This window comes from Panthera uncia, chromosome E1 (assembly GCF_023721935.1).
Source record: "Panthera uncia isolate 11264 chromosome E1, Puncia_PCG_1.0, whole genome shotgun sequence".
In the NCBI taxonomy this organism is placed as follows: domain Eukaryota; kingdom Metazoa; phylum Chordata; class Mammalia; order Carnivora; family Felidae; genus Panthera; species Panthera uncia.
The window spans coordinates 42,907,770-42,922,886 of NC_064814.1; the positions used below are offsets into that span (position 1 = coordinate 42,907,770).

The window sequence follows — 15,117 nt, forward strand, 5'->3', positions numbered from 1 at the left end:
CAAAACTCTTGCTGTGTTAGATGGCATCTCAGCTTTCTCATCTGAAATGAACCAAGAAATCAATTATAACAATGATCATAGCAATATGAAAAAAATTCAAAACAAGAGTCATGCCCTTGGAAGGAATGCCTTTGTTCTTTTAACCCACTGCTTACTTCTCCAATGCTGGAGCCAACAGACTAGGCGTTATTTAGAATGAGGACTATGGCTTCTGACCTTGTTGTGAGGGAGAATGTAGCATGGCTTCCCCCAGGATAGGCCCTCTCAGTCATTTACATCACGTGGCAGTACAATGAAGGTGCGGCTTAAGCATTAGCCCAAAACTTCCTAAATGGAGAGCAGGCTTAAGACCAATGGTACTCTCCTGTTCTAGAAAACCTTCCAACCTAGCCTTGCCTGTCTTCCTGTGAAGTGGAGGCAGATTCTCCTCCACCCTCCATTCTTGTCAGAACCTTCTTCTCTTCACCTTCCAGCACCTCCCATCTCAGGAGGAGTTTGCCTAGGATGGCCTTTATGTTGCACACCACTGTTACCCATCTGCTTATGGGAAATCATTGGCCCCAGCCCAGAGTACTTACAAAGCTGTTTCTCTTTGAGGATCTTCATCCTTTATGCAGAGCTAAAAGCAAACACAAGGGCAATGAGTTTGCATGCTTTACTAAGGCAGATAAACATTTTGAATGCATCAAGGTGGTTCAGGGGATAGGAAACCCAAATGTCTGTTAATCTCCTACCTAGAAAAATACGCATCAATACAGAGATGCCTGGAAATACAGACACCGCTGCACTAGTCCAGATCTTGTGTTTTGGCCATGTTAATCATTTTTGTATTGAACCTACAGAGATATAATCCTTGAATCAGAATGCTTCCAGGATTCTTAGGTAGTTGATTCTCTCTTTCTTTCTTTCTTTCTTTCTTTCTTTCTTTCTTCCTTCTTTCCTCTTATAGGAAAAATTTGCTTTGGATTAGAACTGGGGGTTGGGTGAATTTCTTCTTGACAGACATTGTTGCCCTGAATTACACGCAGTTACCATATATTTCAAAGAGATAGTGCTGTGTAATTGAGCCTAGACCACACTGGCTTTTCCTTCGAGGCTCTCTGCCACTTTTGCCTCCCTTTGGCATTGAATTAACTGGTGGAGCCAAATGCAAGGCATTCACCAATACACACACATACTCTGCATCAAGCTAACCAAGAAGATTCACCATTCAACAATTCAGACTCCAGTCGCCACCCCCCCCCCACCCCCCCGCCCCAGCCCCCGGTCCCAACCCCGCTGCTGCAGCTGCCCTTGTGGCTGTCCTCAGGAGGTGAGCAAAAAGTGCCACCTTTTTCGTGCAGGTCTCTGAATCCACAGCAGATGTTTCCCTGTATATTTATTTATTGTACCAGAGGTACCATAGCAACAATAAAGGGAAATTTAAAAGGAAGAAAAAATCAGCCCCAAATCCCCTACTCCTAACACCACAGCTATCTTCATTCAGGTTTTGTCCAGATGCACTTCCACTCTTTTGTTAAAGCCATCCTTATAACATACATACAATTTTTATGCCTTTGAGCAACTTCCACTTTAGGTCTTTAGAGAGACCATATTGTCCAAGTATGGTTCCCAATTCTAGAGTCACTTATATAGCCAGTTGTCTGCCTGTATTTAGATGATTTTTTACCTAAATATCTTAGAATACTTTAATACCTTCATTATACTTTTTCTTCTAGCGATGAGTCCAAAGCACAATGTCAGAAAGACCACAACACATGCAGCAATAATGGGTTCTATGGGTATAGCCACACCTTTATCTGTTGGAAATGCAAACACAGGAGATAAGAACTAACATGTATATGCTTTTTAAAAATTTTTTAAAAATATTTATTTATTTTTTAAGAGACAGAGAGGGAGACAGAAAATCCGAAGCAGGCCCCTGGCTGTGAGCTGTCAGCACAGAGCCCGACGTGGGGCTCCAACTCATGAACCATGAGATTGTGACCTGAGCCAAATTCGGATGCTTAACCGACTGAGCCACCCAGGCACTGCTATATGTTTCTCATTTATATGCTTCTACTAAGTCCCAGCCATGGCGCCTTGCACTCAACATGTGTCATCCTCCAAACAACCCAGAAAGGTAGGTGTTAGTAACCTCATTTTGCAGGTGAGGAACCTCTTGTCCAGAGTCACAGAGCTAGGAATTAGCAGAGATGGGTTTTGAATCCATCCCTTTGCGAAAGGATAATTTATTATAATATGAATCACTCCCCCCAAACGGGTAGTCAGACCATTTTGTGCTTTCTTCATCCAAAATTTTTCCACTCAGAAGGTAGAAATAGGCTGAAATCAATGGTTTTTCCTGCCCTTTGAAAGCCCAAAAGAGGGACGCCTGGGTGGCTCAGTCGGTTAAGCGTCCGACTTCGGCTCAGGTCACGATCTCGCGGTATGTGGGTTCGAGCACCGCGTCGGGCTCTGTGCTGACAGCTCAGAGCCTGGAGCCTGTTTCAGATTCTGTGTCTCCCTCTCTCTCTGACTCTCCCCCATTCACGCTCTGTCTCTCTCTGTCTCAAAAATAAATAAACGTTAAAAAAAAAATTAAAAAAAAAAAAAGAAAGAAAGCCCAAAAGATACTGGGAGGGATCTCTGAGAAAAGGAGGGAGGAAGGCTTTAAGAGCAAGAAAAGTTGAGGAGCCTGCTGGACTAAGGGGAGAGAGGCCTGTGGGCCCCAGGAGAGGTGGGGACCCTTGTAGCTGTACTGTGATAGTGCCTTAAGCAGGGAGAGGACATTATATAAGGTGACTGCACGGTGCCCCTAGGGAAATGGGACTCTGAGCACCAGCCTTCCTAACCTTGGCAAAGATTTTCATACCTTTCTAAACGACGTGGAAGAACAGAGAGTCTACTTCTTTTTTTTTTTCTTTAATGTTTATTTATTTATTTTGAAAGGGGGGGGCTGTGAGTGGGGGAGGGGCAGAGAGAGAGAAAGAGAGAAAGAATCCCAAGCAGGCTCTGTGCCGTCACACACTCTATGGGGCTCGATCCCGTGACTGAATGGAAATCAAGAGTCGGTCGCTCAACTGACTGAGCCACCCAGGGGTCCCAGAGAGTGTGCTTCTAACCTGGGTTAGAAAGAGATCAGCAGCAATCATAACAGCCTGGAAATGAAAACCCAGCCCATCATTTTCTGAATACCAGGTAAACTCAGAGCTATTTTGTTCATCAGGCACTGCAGGCACAGTGCCTGCACTTGCAAGCTTCCCAAAAGCCTATGAAAATATTTGAGACCTGGAAAATACATATTGGTTCCAAAGTATGAACATAAAGTGGCAGATTGGTCAAAATTAATAAATGTTTAAATATCTATAAAACGTAGCTTTATGTCAACTGTAACCCAACAGCCAAATTTAAACCTTAAGAACCACATTAATAACTTATATATAATAAAACTCAAAATGTATGCAAGTTACAAACATCCTTTCAAAATTTTTACAGCAAAAAAGTATACTCTGTGTGATTCATTTTAATAAGTTTGATATGACATGGGATGAAACTTTTAAAAGTAAGATCAACAAAGATGTTTAAATGACCTCACCCAAGCCCCTGGATTCTGATGCCACCCCGGGACCAGGGGCAGGGAGCGGGCCTCCAATCTTTGCTAAGATAATATTTTAGGAACTTATAGGAAATAAAAAGTGTGCTATTTATTGTGCCCTTGAGTTTGTAGATTGAGTGTGGTCAAAAAGTTTTTACTAAATGACTACTGTGAGGTAGGTATGGTGCTCAGCCCTGCAAAAAATAGGTCAGACATGGAAGGCCTCATGGGGCTCACATTCTAGTAGTGAAGACAGACATTAAACAAACAAAAACCACAGACTGAGATCAGTGTTATAAAGGACAAAGGGTCGTGAAATAGTATATGAGGGGCAAAAGGTGGAAAGGAGGGGAAGAGAAGACTTTAGATAAATCTCATTTCAAAGCCCAAGCCCTATTTCCCTCAAGATTATAAAATAGCATTTATCCCTCCGTAAATGTATGACACACTTAAACCACTTACCTTTTACTTGTTTTCTTCTTTCCTGTATGTCTAGTTACTGTGCAGGATAATTTTGGGGAGTAAGTAGATTAAGCATCCTTTACTCTGGCTCTCTTTTAGCTGTTACTAAAAATTTTTCTCATGAGAGTGTGAGCTGCACCAATATTCTGGAGAAATTCTGCTCCGTGGGCCTTCTTATAAGCACCGGCCCTGTGAGAGCCAGCCCTGGGGGACACCGAAGAGCCTTAACCTTAGTAGGAGCCCTTTCTACTTTCAGTGCCAAGGAAAGATGTCAAAATGAAGGGGAGGCAAAGGAGGGACAATTAGGAAAAGAAATCAGAATTTGGTCAAAGATCTGGATATTTTTACCAAGCTGAGTTAAATGAAGCCCCACGTGACAGCTTTCACTCCTTAAACAAGCTGATATAAACTGCCTGATCCACTAAGGCTCCCTTTGGATTTCAAGTTTCTAATGAAAGTGACTTTGGTCAGTATAACTGCATCTCTCCTGTTGTCCTGTTTTACTCTCTCTCTCTCTCTCTTTTTTTTTTTTTTAATTTTGTAATGTTTATTTTCGAGAGAGACAGTGTGTGAGCAGGGGAGGGACAGAGAGAGAGAAGACACAGAATCCAAAGCAGGCTCCAGGCTCTGTGCTGACAGCTTAGCACAGAGCCCGATGCAGGGCTCGAACTCATGGAGCTGTGAGATCACGACCTGAGCCAAAGTCGATTGCCCAACCGACTGAGCCTCCCAGGCGCCCCCTGTTTTATTCTCTTATTTGTAACCAGATTTGGTAATTTTTCCCCCTCCATATTTATTATGCAAGAAAATCCCAACACACAGGGTAAACTCTCGTGCTCAAGATCTGTAATTACACTTCTAGCTTTGCATGGCCCCATTTAGAAACTACCCTACGGAGCCCTGAAGCCAGGAGAGGCTCGTGGCAAACACATTCAGCCTGAGCACAGGCAGCAGAGCACTTATTGCTGTGAAAGCAGCTGACAGCCTGGGAAATAATAGAGCAGGAAGAAATAAGAAAAACAAGTTGGCTTGGAAGGGTTCCATCCAAAACAGGATCCTGCCCACCTGAAAGCCAATTTGTCAAGCTGACATCCTGCTTGCCACACAAGTTGTATGTTTTTTATCTCGCGGAGCACTTAAGATTCCTTCTTAACCAAGAGGGATGATATAATTCCCTGATCTCTGCGGGTAGCTTTTTACACCCAGTTAGAATGGCATGGCTGGAGGCCCCACCTACCGAGCTTTTGCAGGGAGGTGAATAGCCACAAGCTTCAGTAAACTGCCTCTTCCACTGCTTCTACCCCATGAGTACTTGGGTTATTTGTGGGTTTGGTTTTTTAAAGCGGACAGACCCTGGGGGTACTCTCACTGCCCTGCAGGACAAATTACTGAGCATGCCAGTAATCACGGTAATGGGCATTCAACTGGCAGCACCTAACTTTCTCCTCACCAGCCTCTCTGTTGGTGTCCCAGACCCCCCTGAGGGGCAGGAAATAAGCCCTCTGGTCACATCGTCCAACCCTTCTGGCAGGGATTCAGTTGGCTTCCTAGGAACTAGCAAGAAAGGCAATGAGTGGGCACAGGGAAGCAAACGGCAGAGTGAATAATGTTCTAACAAGAAATAGGAGCCTCAGCTTGTTTGGCTGTTCTTGGCGTACTGGCCTCAGACCAGAAAATGTGTGAGCATTTTCTGCATCTGCTACACCAGGTATCTTGCCTTTCTCTTTTTTGTTTTTTGGGCTTTTTTTGGTATTGTTTGTTTGTTTTTCAGAAAAATAAAATTTTATTTCAACTGATCAACATTATCCAATTAGAGTAAGAAGGGAGTTCATAAATGTCCCCAAACTAAGGCTTTCTAACTGGAAAATTAACTTAGCTTGCCCAAGTCTGCAGATGACATAATTGGGTATGCCTCTCAGCTTCATAATTGCAGTTTTAACATGAAAACAAACTTAAAGATTTTTTCGGTATGTTTTTGCCTATATATTCAGCAATCAAAATTAACATTTTTTCTGACAGCATGAGGGAGAGAGAGAGAGAGAGAGAGAGCGCGCTCATGAGTGGGGGAGGGGCAGAAGTAGAAGGAGAAAGAGAGAATCCTAAGCAAGCTCCGTGCCCAGTGCAGAGCCCGACGTGAGATCATGACCTGAGCTGAAATCAAGTCAGACTCTTAACTGACTGAGCCAACGAGGCACCCTGCAAAATTAACACGTAAAGGTCTTACTAAATGTTTGTTTCAAATTAAAAGAGATGTTATCTAAGAAAACTTAAATATTTTAACCAAACTTTCAGGATCTGTATCAAAAAGGAAGTTATCTTTGAACTTTTATTCAGTGAACAGCAGCAAAGAATGATTGACAGGCTTGATTGTTGCCAATTCTGTCTCACACCGTCCTGCTTTTTCCCCTGGCTGGGGCATTGTCTAAAGAAGTCCCCAAGACCCAACATCCTCTACAGGTCTTTTCTGCTGTGCTAAGACTGCAGCTTTCTTTACCCTGGTATCAAGATGGCTATTCCTACTCAGGCATCACAGCTGCGTTCTTGAAAGTTTCTTTTTGTGCAGCTCACCTCAAGGTCAAATTTTGCCACAATTGCCAGTGGTAAGTGGAAATGTGGGAACACCGTTCTATATTCCATTTGCTCTCTGACCTCATTTCTTTCTACTGTCTTCCTTGCTTTCTCTGCTCAGGTCCCCTTTCTCTTTTTGTATGAATGAGAAATATGAGGAGGGAAGAACATTTGAAATTTCATTTGTTCTCTGTTATTGAAGAGGTAAAAAGTCTGCGTGGATGAAGCATGAAGCCCAAGAGAAAGACATTTTTCCACCATCTTCCCCCTCCCTCACTACTGATTAGCCTATAGATTACAATTTCAGGGTCAAGAGTGATTGTGTTACTTTTTTAATTTTTTTATTAAAATGTTTTAAATGTTTATTTATTCTTGAGAGAGAGAGAGACGGAGAGAGAAAGACAGAGCATGAATAGGGGAGGAGCAGAGAGAGAAAGGGAGACACAGAATTTGAAGCAGGCTCCAGGCTCTGAACTGTCAGCACAAAGCCTGACACAGGGCTTGAAGTCATGAGCTGTGAGATCACGACCTGAGCCAAAGTCAGATGCTTAACCAACTGAACCACCGAGGCGCCCCAAGTCAGGAGTGATTTCAGAGATTCATTTTCTTATCTGTCTTCCCTTCTTTATGTGTTTCTGACTTCTCTTTTTGTTTATCATTAGGCTGTAAACTCAAAAGTCCAGTTCCTACAAACCTAGTGGCCCAGGAGAATTTACAGAAGTACTCCTCCCTAAAAGCCAACCAGAATTATCTCCTACCACTTGGTTCTAGAAAGGACCTTTGCTCAAAAAGCAGTGTTTCATATGGAATGGGCATGATCCCCTAAATGGAAGAATTAGAATTCTTTTTTTTTTTTTAGGTTTATTTATTCATTTTGAGAGACAGAGTGTGCAAGTGGGGGAGGGGCACAGAGAGAGGAAGAGAGAGAAAATCCCAAGCAGGCTTTTCATGATCAGGTCAGTGCAGTGCCTGATGTGGGGCTCAAACTCATGAACCATGAGATCATGACCTGAGCTGAAGGTGGATGCTTAACCAACTGAATCACCCAGGTGCCCCATGAATTAGAATTCTTAGTGGAAATTTCTTGGATAGGGGTGATTCTCCAAAGAAAATCATTGGCTATTAACCATAATTAGCATCATCATTTGTTGCCACACAAAATGTTTACTGAGAACCTATTCTGACTTTTGCACTGTTCTGGATATTACTTAAAAAGAGAGTTACCTTTGACAATGAGGTGAAAGTCCTTGGTCTCCATTTGCAGAGATGAATTTGCAATGCAGCTATAGGTTCCATTGTCAGATTTCTTGACTTTGGTGATTGACAGTTGAAGAGACTCACTTGTCTGTTGGACTTGGTGATTTTGCTCTAAATTCAGGATGTTACTGTTTTTGTACCACATCATTCGAGCCTGGGGGTTGGATTTCACATTGCAAACCAACTTCACATCACTGCCTTCCTCAACGGTTTGCAAGTCGTCTCCACTCAGAAGAGGAGGAACTACAAGACTCAAGCATTTAGGCTTAATTAGTGGATAAGCAGTAGTTTACCAACAGTGTTCAAGATCTTCCTTCAGTCTGTCTCACGCAGTCATTCATTCATTGGACAAAAATTTATCAAGTACCTACTTTACGCCAAGCACTGGACTAGGAACCAGGGATACAATGGTAAATAACATACATCCAATTCCAAACCTTACAGATCTTCCATGTGGTAGAGAAGATAAACCATGAAACAAATGTATATAATGATGAATCTGTACCAAGTAGACCATTTATAGCACTACCTAAGAGGATAAGCCTTGAGTCTTTGCTCTCTGAAACCAATCTGTACTAATATGTTGGAGAAAACAGTATAATATAAAGAAAGCAGGGATTGCACTTGTCCCTAATTCCATTTTACACCACTTTCTGTGACCTTGAGAAAGTTACTTAATTGCTAAGCAACTGCTCACTTTCTTCATCTAAAAAGTGGGACAATACCTATCTCACAAGGTACTGTACAGATGAAATGAGATAACACCTGTAAAGAATTTACCACAGTGCTAGTTACTATTTTTATGGTGGTGGCGGCGGCGGCGGCGGAAGCGGCGGCTGCCACGGTGGTTTTGAGGTCTCCTCACATCCTCAATTTTTGCATTTTATCTAACCGCATTTGCCCTGGCCACATTTCCCAATGCATATTTGCATTTCCTCAATGATTCTCTAGAAATAATGTCCCCCTCCCAGAAGGTGCTCCAATTGTGGCAACTCTGACATCTATGGAAGGTGAATGTGACATTCTGGGTCCCTCTCCTCCCTCTGGGTGAGCCAGTCCGTACTCCCTCCATGATAAGGGCAGTCCTAGAGACATAGATACTTGAACACATTTATCTTCACCAAATAATTCCAACCCTCACCTGCACCAGGGCTTTCCAACCAGGGCTTTCCAACACCCACCAAAGGGGAGAAAAGGCTGAGCTGACTCTTTCTCTTCTCCATGCCCCTTGCATTTTCTGGTTAAGGTGTAGAAGAATAATGAAATGCTTGAAAAGCGGGCAGTAGGAAGGAGTTAGAGTCAGGGAAGGAGGAAAGAAAGAGCTTGTGTAATCTGCACACTGAATAATTAGACCCTGAGTAGGCTGTGCTATTAATAACTCTTTCAGAAGAATGACATTTTGCTGCTCTTTGGAATGAGCTTGAATTCTGTATCCGTATCCAACAAGGATGTTATATGGTATTCGGATATGTTGGAAGCTGCTACAATAGAGAATGTAATTATCAAATATACCATAGGACCTATGGACATGTCCTATTAGTTGTTCCGTTTGATTTAACCATTGAAGGTCAATTTTAAATCATATCAGCTATATGTGAGTATTCCCTTTTGTAAAAATAGTACATTTCAGGTAAAGTTAACGTCCTCCTTGATTCCATATTGTTTGCTTCCTCCCCAAAGATACCCACTGCTATGAGTTTGACATAAATCCTTGCAGATCTTTTTTGAAAAAACAGGTTTTTAAGAAATGTTTATTTATTTTTGAGAGAGAGAGAGAGAGAGAGAGAGAGAGAGAGCATGAGCAGGGGGAGGGCAGAGAGAGAGGGAGGCAGAGAATCCCAGGCAGGCTCTGCACTGTCAGTGCAGGGCCCGACGAACGGCTTGCATCCACAAACCACAAGGTCATGACCTGAGCACAAATCAAGGGTCCAATGTTCAACAGACTGAGCCACCCGGGGACCCTGAACAAAGTTTTTTATACATATAATTTATCAATAGGAAATACACTGTATTGTTTTTAGGAAGCTTATATAAAGACTTTACTCTCTCAAAAGCTTGCATGTTTTTGAGATATATCCACTTTGAACCACAGAGATCTAGCTCATTGCTTTTAGAGTGCTACAATATAATATAAGACTCTTGAATCATTTTGATTGGTGGGCATTATTTTCATTTTTAAAATGTTAATGCTTTAATAAATATCTTTGTATATGTTTCTTTAAGTACATTTTGCATGCGTTTCTCCAAGCTTATCCCATCTAGAAGGAGAAACACCAGATCACAGGGTAGGCATCCTTTAAATTTTGATAAAAATTGTACAAGAGGTGGTCTGAATTTATACTTTCAGCAGCAACTGTGAAAGAAGGGTCAGGTTCTGTGAGAAAAACTTGTTTCTGCACACCCTCCCCCAAATTGTGTATTATCAAGCTTCCATGTAGTTCTCAATCTGCTATTTATAACAATAATAATACTTCCCCAGAATTGTACATTATATTCTTATCACTTTTATGAGCTTATTTTGATTTATTGATTATGAGTTTGTGCCAATTGTTGTCATTACGAATCACTGACCAACTGGCTTTTTTATATGTGCTTAGCAACAGCCACATTTAGGAGATTGTTGTAAAGATGGTCTGAAACATGCATTCAGGTTGGAAAACTGAAAATCATTTCTTTAAGCCACCGCACGCTATCTGCCATGTCTCCCTTAGGAAGACAATGGAAGGGCACTGAGGAGCCTGGGGAATGGTGTTCTGTTCTCAGCTCCAGCTGTGATAATTTGGGCCCTCAGTCTGGGCCTCCATTTCCTCATCTATAATTTTATAAGGATTATAAGACCTCCAAGATCCCCTGATAGCCTTGAGTACTATCAAAGTAGCCAAGAGGTAGCTTGCTAAAAACCACGTTTTACTGATTCATAGAAAAAAAAAAAAAAAACTCCTTTGCCCAGGAACATGCAAATGTTTCACCCTAGAAACCCAAACTGTAAGATGCCAGTATTTTCCAGAGTTGGATTCTTCAGCCTTTTTTCCACCTTTTTATTTCAAGAGCAATGACATCCATTTTTCACAGAAAAGTTTGCTGAGCTCATGGAGTCAAATGCCTTTGACTTTATTATTAGGTTCTGAGTCCAGAGCTACTTCTTCCACCAAATCATACCACATCGTCACCTTATCCTACATCACCCCTCTCTGTATTATCCATACCTCCCTCACATAGCACCACTTTCCACCCAAAACACCTATGTGATCACCTATATGGAATTACTTGTAGGACTCCCTTGCCCCCATGTAGTCTACCAATGGGCTACCAATACCTGAATCCAACCATCAAAGAGTTTCCTCATTTTGGGTGTTAAGGTGATGTTAAGAGATTCCCAGGGTGCCTGGGTGGCTCAGTCAGTTAAGTGTCTGACTCCTGATTTCAGCTTGGGTCATGATCCCAGGGTCATGGGACTGAGCCCCACGTGAGGCCCTATGCTGAGCATGGATCTTAAGATTCTCTCTCACTGGGGGCACCTGGGTGGCTCAATCGGTTGAGCGTCCAACTTCAGTTCAGGTCATGATCTCACAGTTCATGGGTCTGAGCCCCATGTCGGGCTCTGTGCTGACAGCTCAGAGCCTGGAACCTGCTTTGAATTCTGTGTCTCCCTTTCTCTCTCTGCCCCTCCCCCACTCGTGCTTTCTCTCTCTCTCTCTCTCAAAGTAATTTTTAATAAAACTTTTAATAAAACTTTTAATACGTTTTTATTTAAAAAAAAAAACTTAGGGGTGTTTGGGTGGCTCAGTCAGTTAAATGGCCGACTTCAGCTAAGATCATGATCTCACGGTTTGTGGGTTCGAGCCCCGTGTTGGGCTCGGTGCTAACAGCTCAGAGCCTGGAGCGAGCCTGCTTCAGATTCTCTCTCTCTCTCTCTCTCTCTCTCTCTCTCACTCTCTCTCTCTCTCTCTCTACCCCTCCCCAGCTCATGCTCTGTCTCTCAAAAATAAATACATGTTAAAAAACTAAAAAAAAAATTTTAAAGATTCTCTTTCACTCTCTTCCTATGCCCCCCCCAAGGTAAAAATAAATAAATAAAGTTTAAAAAAAAGATTTCCAATGAATGTCTAAGTAGAACACAAAGCTAGAAACAACAAAGGAAAAGATCAAGGGTTTTAAATACATAAACATTTAAAATTTCAATATGGCCAAAAAAAGAACTATAAGAAGATCAAAAATAAATACAAGAAATACAATAATCTCAAATGACAAAAGGTTAATTTCCTTAATATATAGCCCTTATCCAAACCAATTTTAAAAAGACAAATAACTCAATAGAAGAATGGGTAAAGAACATGAACAGGCATTTCACAGAAAAGAAACATGAACAGCCAACACATTTATAAAAAGGTGGACACCCTTATTTGTAATTTAGAAAGTGAAAATAAAATTTCAAACCAGGCTGGCGAATTCTTTGAGTTGAGGATACTCGATGCTCACAAGGGTGTGGGGGAGTAGGCCCCCACCTGCACCGCTGTGGGAGCATAAATTGGGCAATTTGGCAATACCAAGCAAATGTTAAAATGCATGTAACTCTTTAGACCCAGATTTCAAGTACCACTTAATATAGTGCAGACAACACAGATTGACTTGCAATTTCTTCCCCCTCACTCACAAAAGACATTCAGCACCACTGAGATGGACACCGACTGATCCCTCCGTAGCTTGCAAGTAAAGGTGATTCCGTGGTCATTTTCACTGATGGAAGAGACACAGACAGAACTGGAGTTGATTTTGTTTCCAGATTTCAAATCCACTGTCCCCTCTCCTCGGTACCAGAGTAGTTCTTCCTCCCTGGTGTGGTTTTTAACAGCACATTTCAGAGATTCTTGGGAGCCAAGCCAAGTGTCCAGAATATAGTTCTCAGTTTTATCATTCACAGTTAAGACAGAACCTGAAAGGGCAGGAAGAAACTTTTAACATAGACTGAACATTCTAAATAGCAGAAATAGGGGATTGGTTAAATAAATCATGTTACATCAGTACAATGAAATACTCTGCAATAATTAAAAATAGTCATATTGATCTATATGATTTTACAAGGAAAAAGATTAATACAGATAAAAATAATGTATTATTAACTAAAAAAATGAAAATGTTAAAATGATGGTTACAAAATCTTGCTGCACGTCAGAATCACCTAGGGATCTTTAAAAACATATTGATGCTTGGCTTCCTCACCCAGACATTCTGGTTAATTGATATGAGTGCAGTCTGGGCATTGCGTTTGTAAAAAACCTTCAGACAATTCTAATGTACAGTGAAGTTTGAGAACTACTGGGTTAGAAAAGGGTATGTACAGAATTACCCTCATTTACACACACATACACACACACATTTATGAGGAAAATTTGGGGGAAAAATCTCCCTGTGTATACTGAATAGAATTAATAAAAGTAGAGAAATGCTTTCCAGACTTAAATTGTTTAATTCAAGGGGTTGGAAGTAGCAAAACAAGGGGGTGGGAGTGGGAAAGGACAAATGAAAACAAAATTGAAAAATACATAAGACACAACTTTAGGTGAATAGGCAGAATGTAAGTTACATCTGTAATAATTCCTATAAATACATAAAAATTGAATATGCAATTGAATATGGGCAAAAGTTGATTTGGAAAGATTTCTGATTTGTTGATGGGATTGTGGAAAAAGGGGTCTTGCATTTCTGATGTTTTAATATTGTTTTGGCAGTGTGGTAAAATAATTGTTGGTTAAACAACTGGTTTGTAGGGTAGACAGGTTATAGAGTGGATGATCAGGATATATAACAGTTGTTTTTAATCTCTGATTTTCAGAAATACATTCACTGTAACATACCTGAATTTCAATTTTTACTTTCCTAGTTCAGAAGCAAGTTAACAAAAACTAAGAATGACTTTAGCTGTCACAGACTTGCCCCCTACATAACATTTGTTAATATAGTCTGTAAACACATGAACTTTTCCTTTAGAATGCATAAACTACTGATGAAAATAATGTCACTTTGCAGCCTAGGATTTTTTAAAAATCTAGAGGAATATATACCAAAATATTGTTGAGTGCATCTCTGGATGATGGGATTTGGGGGACTTTTAATTTTCTTTATTCTTTCATATATTTCCTGAATTTTTTTTTACTGACTAGGTATTACTTAAAAAAATTTTTTTAATGTTTATTTATTTTTAAGAGAGAGTGCTAGCAGGGGAGGGGCAGAGAGAGAGGAAGACCCAGAATCTGACGCAGGCGCCAGGCTCCAGGCTCTGAGCTGTCAGCCCAGAGTCCAATACAGGGCTTGAACTCAGAAACTGTGAGGTCATGACCTGAGCTGAAGTCAGATGCTCAACCGACTAAACCATCCAGGTGCCCCAATATGTATTCCTTTTAAAACGGATGTGCGTGGGGTGGTGGGGGCGAAGGGTTCGGTGAGATCCACTTCCAGACTGGGGTAGAGAACAAGTACAGGAAGGATTTTCCTGTAAGTGGTATGTTCAAATAACTAGCATAGCCTGTTTGGGATGTGATTAGTAATGGAATGCATTAAAATGTAGGAAAATTCTGGCTGTGGCTCTGGAGAGAATAGAACATTTACTCTGTCTCATAATTACCAGAACCATAAAAATATTTTTCCATTGACTGTTATGTCATGTTGTCTGACTCCTGTACTCTGAGCCATATCAACTGTGTATTTGGTGATTTGGATTTTGGATTTTCCCAATGCCCACTGATAATTTTTTAATCTGAAATTTTTCTTTATTTAAAAAGAGACCAAAAGAATATGAACTTACTTGTCACCTCACAGGGCAGAAACAAAATCACTAAGAGAAGAAATCTGCACATTCTCATTAGGCAACTGATCTTCCAGGCCATCTTTAACAAATTTACGTCTGGTCTGCTGGGGGGAAAAAGGGAGTAGTTGGTTCTGTACTTTGGTCTATGCTGAGTTTATGAAACTTCCTCTTGCCTATTATGCATTTAAAATAAAATCCCAGATGAGTCATCCCAGCTGTAACAGTACTATTTCTAGTTTTTAATTAAACAATCTTGTTCTGATTACTGAGTCCAAAGTACTTTTAGTATTCAGGATATTTTTTTAAGGCAAGAAAAAGAAAACCACAAGGAAATAGGCTTTAAGATATAGGGCAGCTATAGGGCAGCCCCGGGGAAGGTAGAACCAGTCTTCCCTGGAGAAATTGATTGAATGTCATTTTAACAGAAAGAGAAAGAAACTTCCTTCAT

General features: G+C 41.1%; 1 protein-coding gene across 1 annotated transcript; it reads right to left on the reverse strand.

Moving 5' to 3' along the window:
• Nucleotides 1–564: 564 nt before the first annotated feature.
• TMIGD1 (transmembrane and immunoglobulin domain containing 1) lies at nucleotides 565–14,824 on the reverse strand. Its single transcript, XM_049637981.1, has 5 exons — nucleotides 14,667–14,824; nucleotides 12,519–12,797; nucleotides 7,832–8,107; nucleotides 1,696–1,799; nucleotides 565–619 (listed from the first exon to the last, which is right to left on the reverse strand). Exons 1-5 carry the CDS (start codon nucleotides 14,746–14,748, stop codon nucleotides 575–577), a joined length of 786 nt encoding a protein of 261 aa, XP_049493938.1. The 5' UTR covers nucleotides 14,749–14,824; the 3' UTR covers nucleotides 565–574.
• Nucleotides 14,825–15,117: the final 293 nt, after the last annotated feature.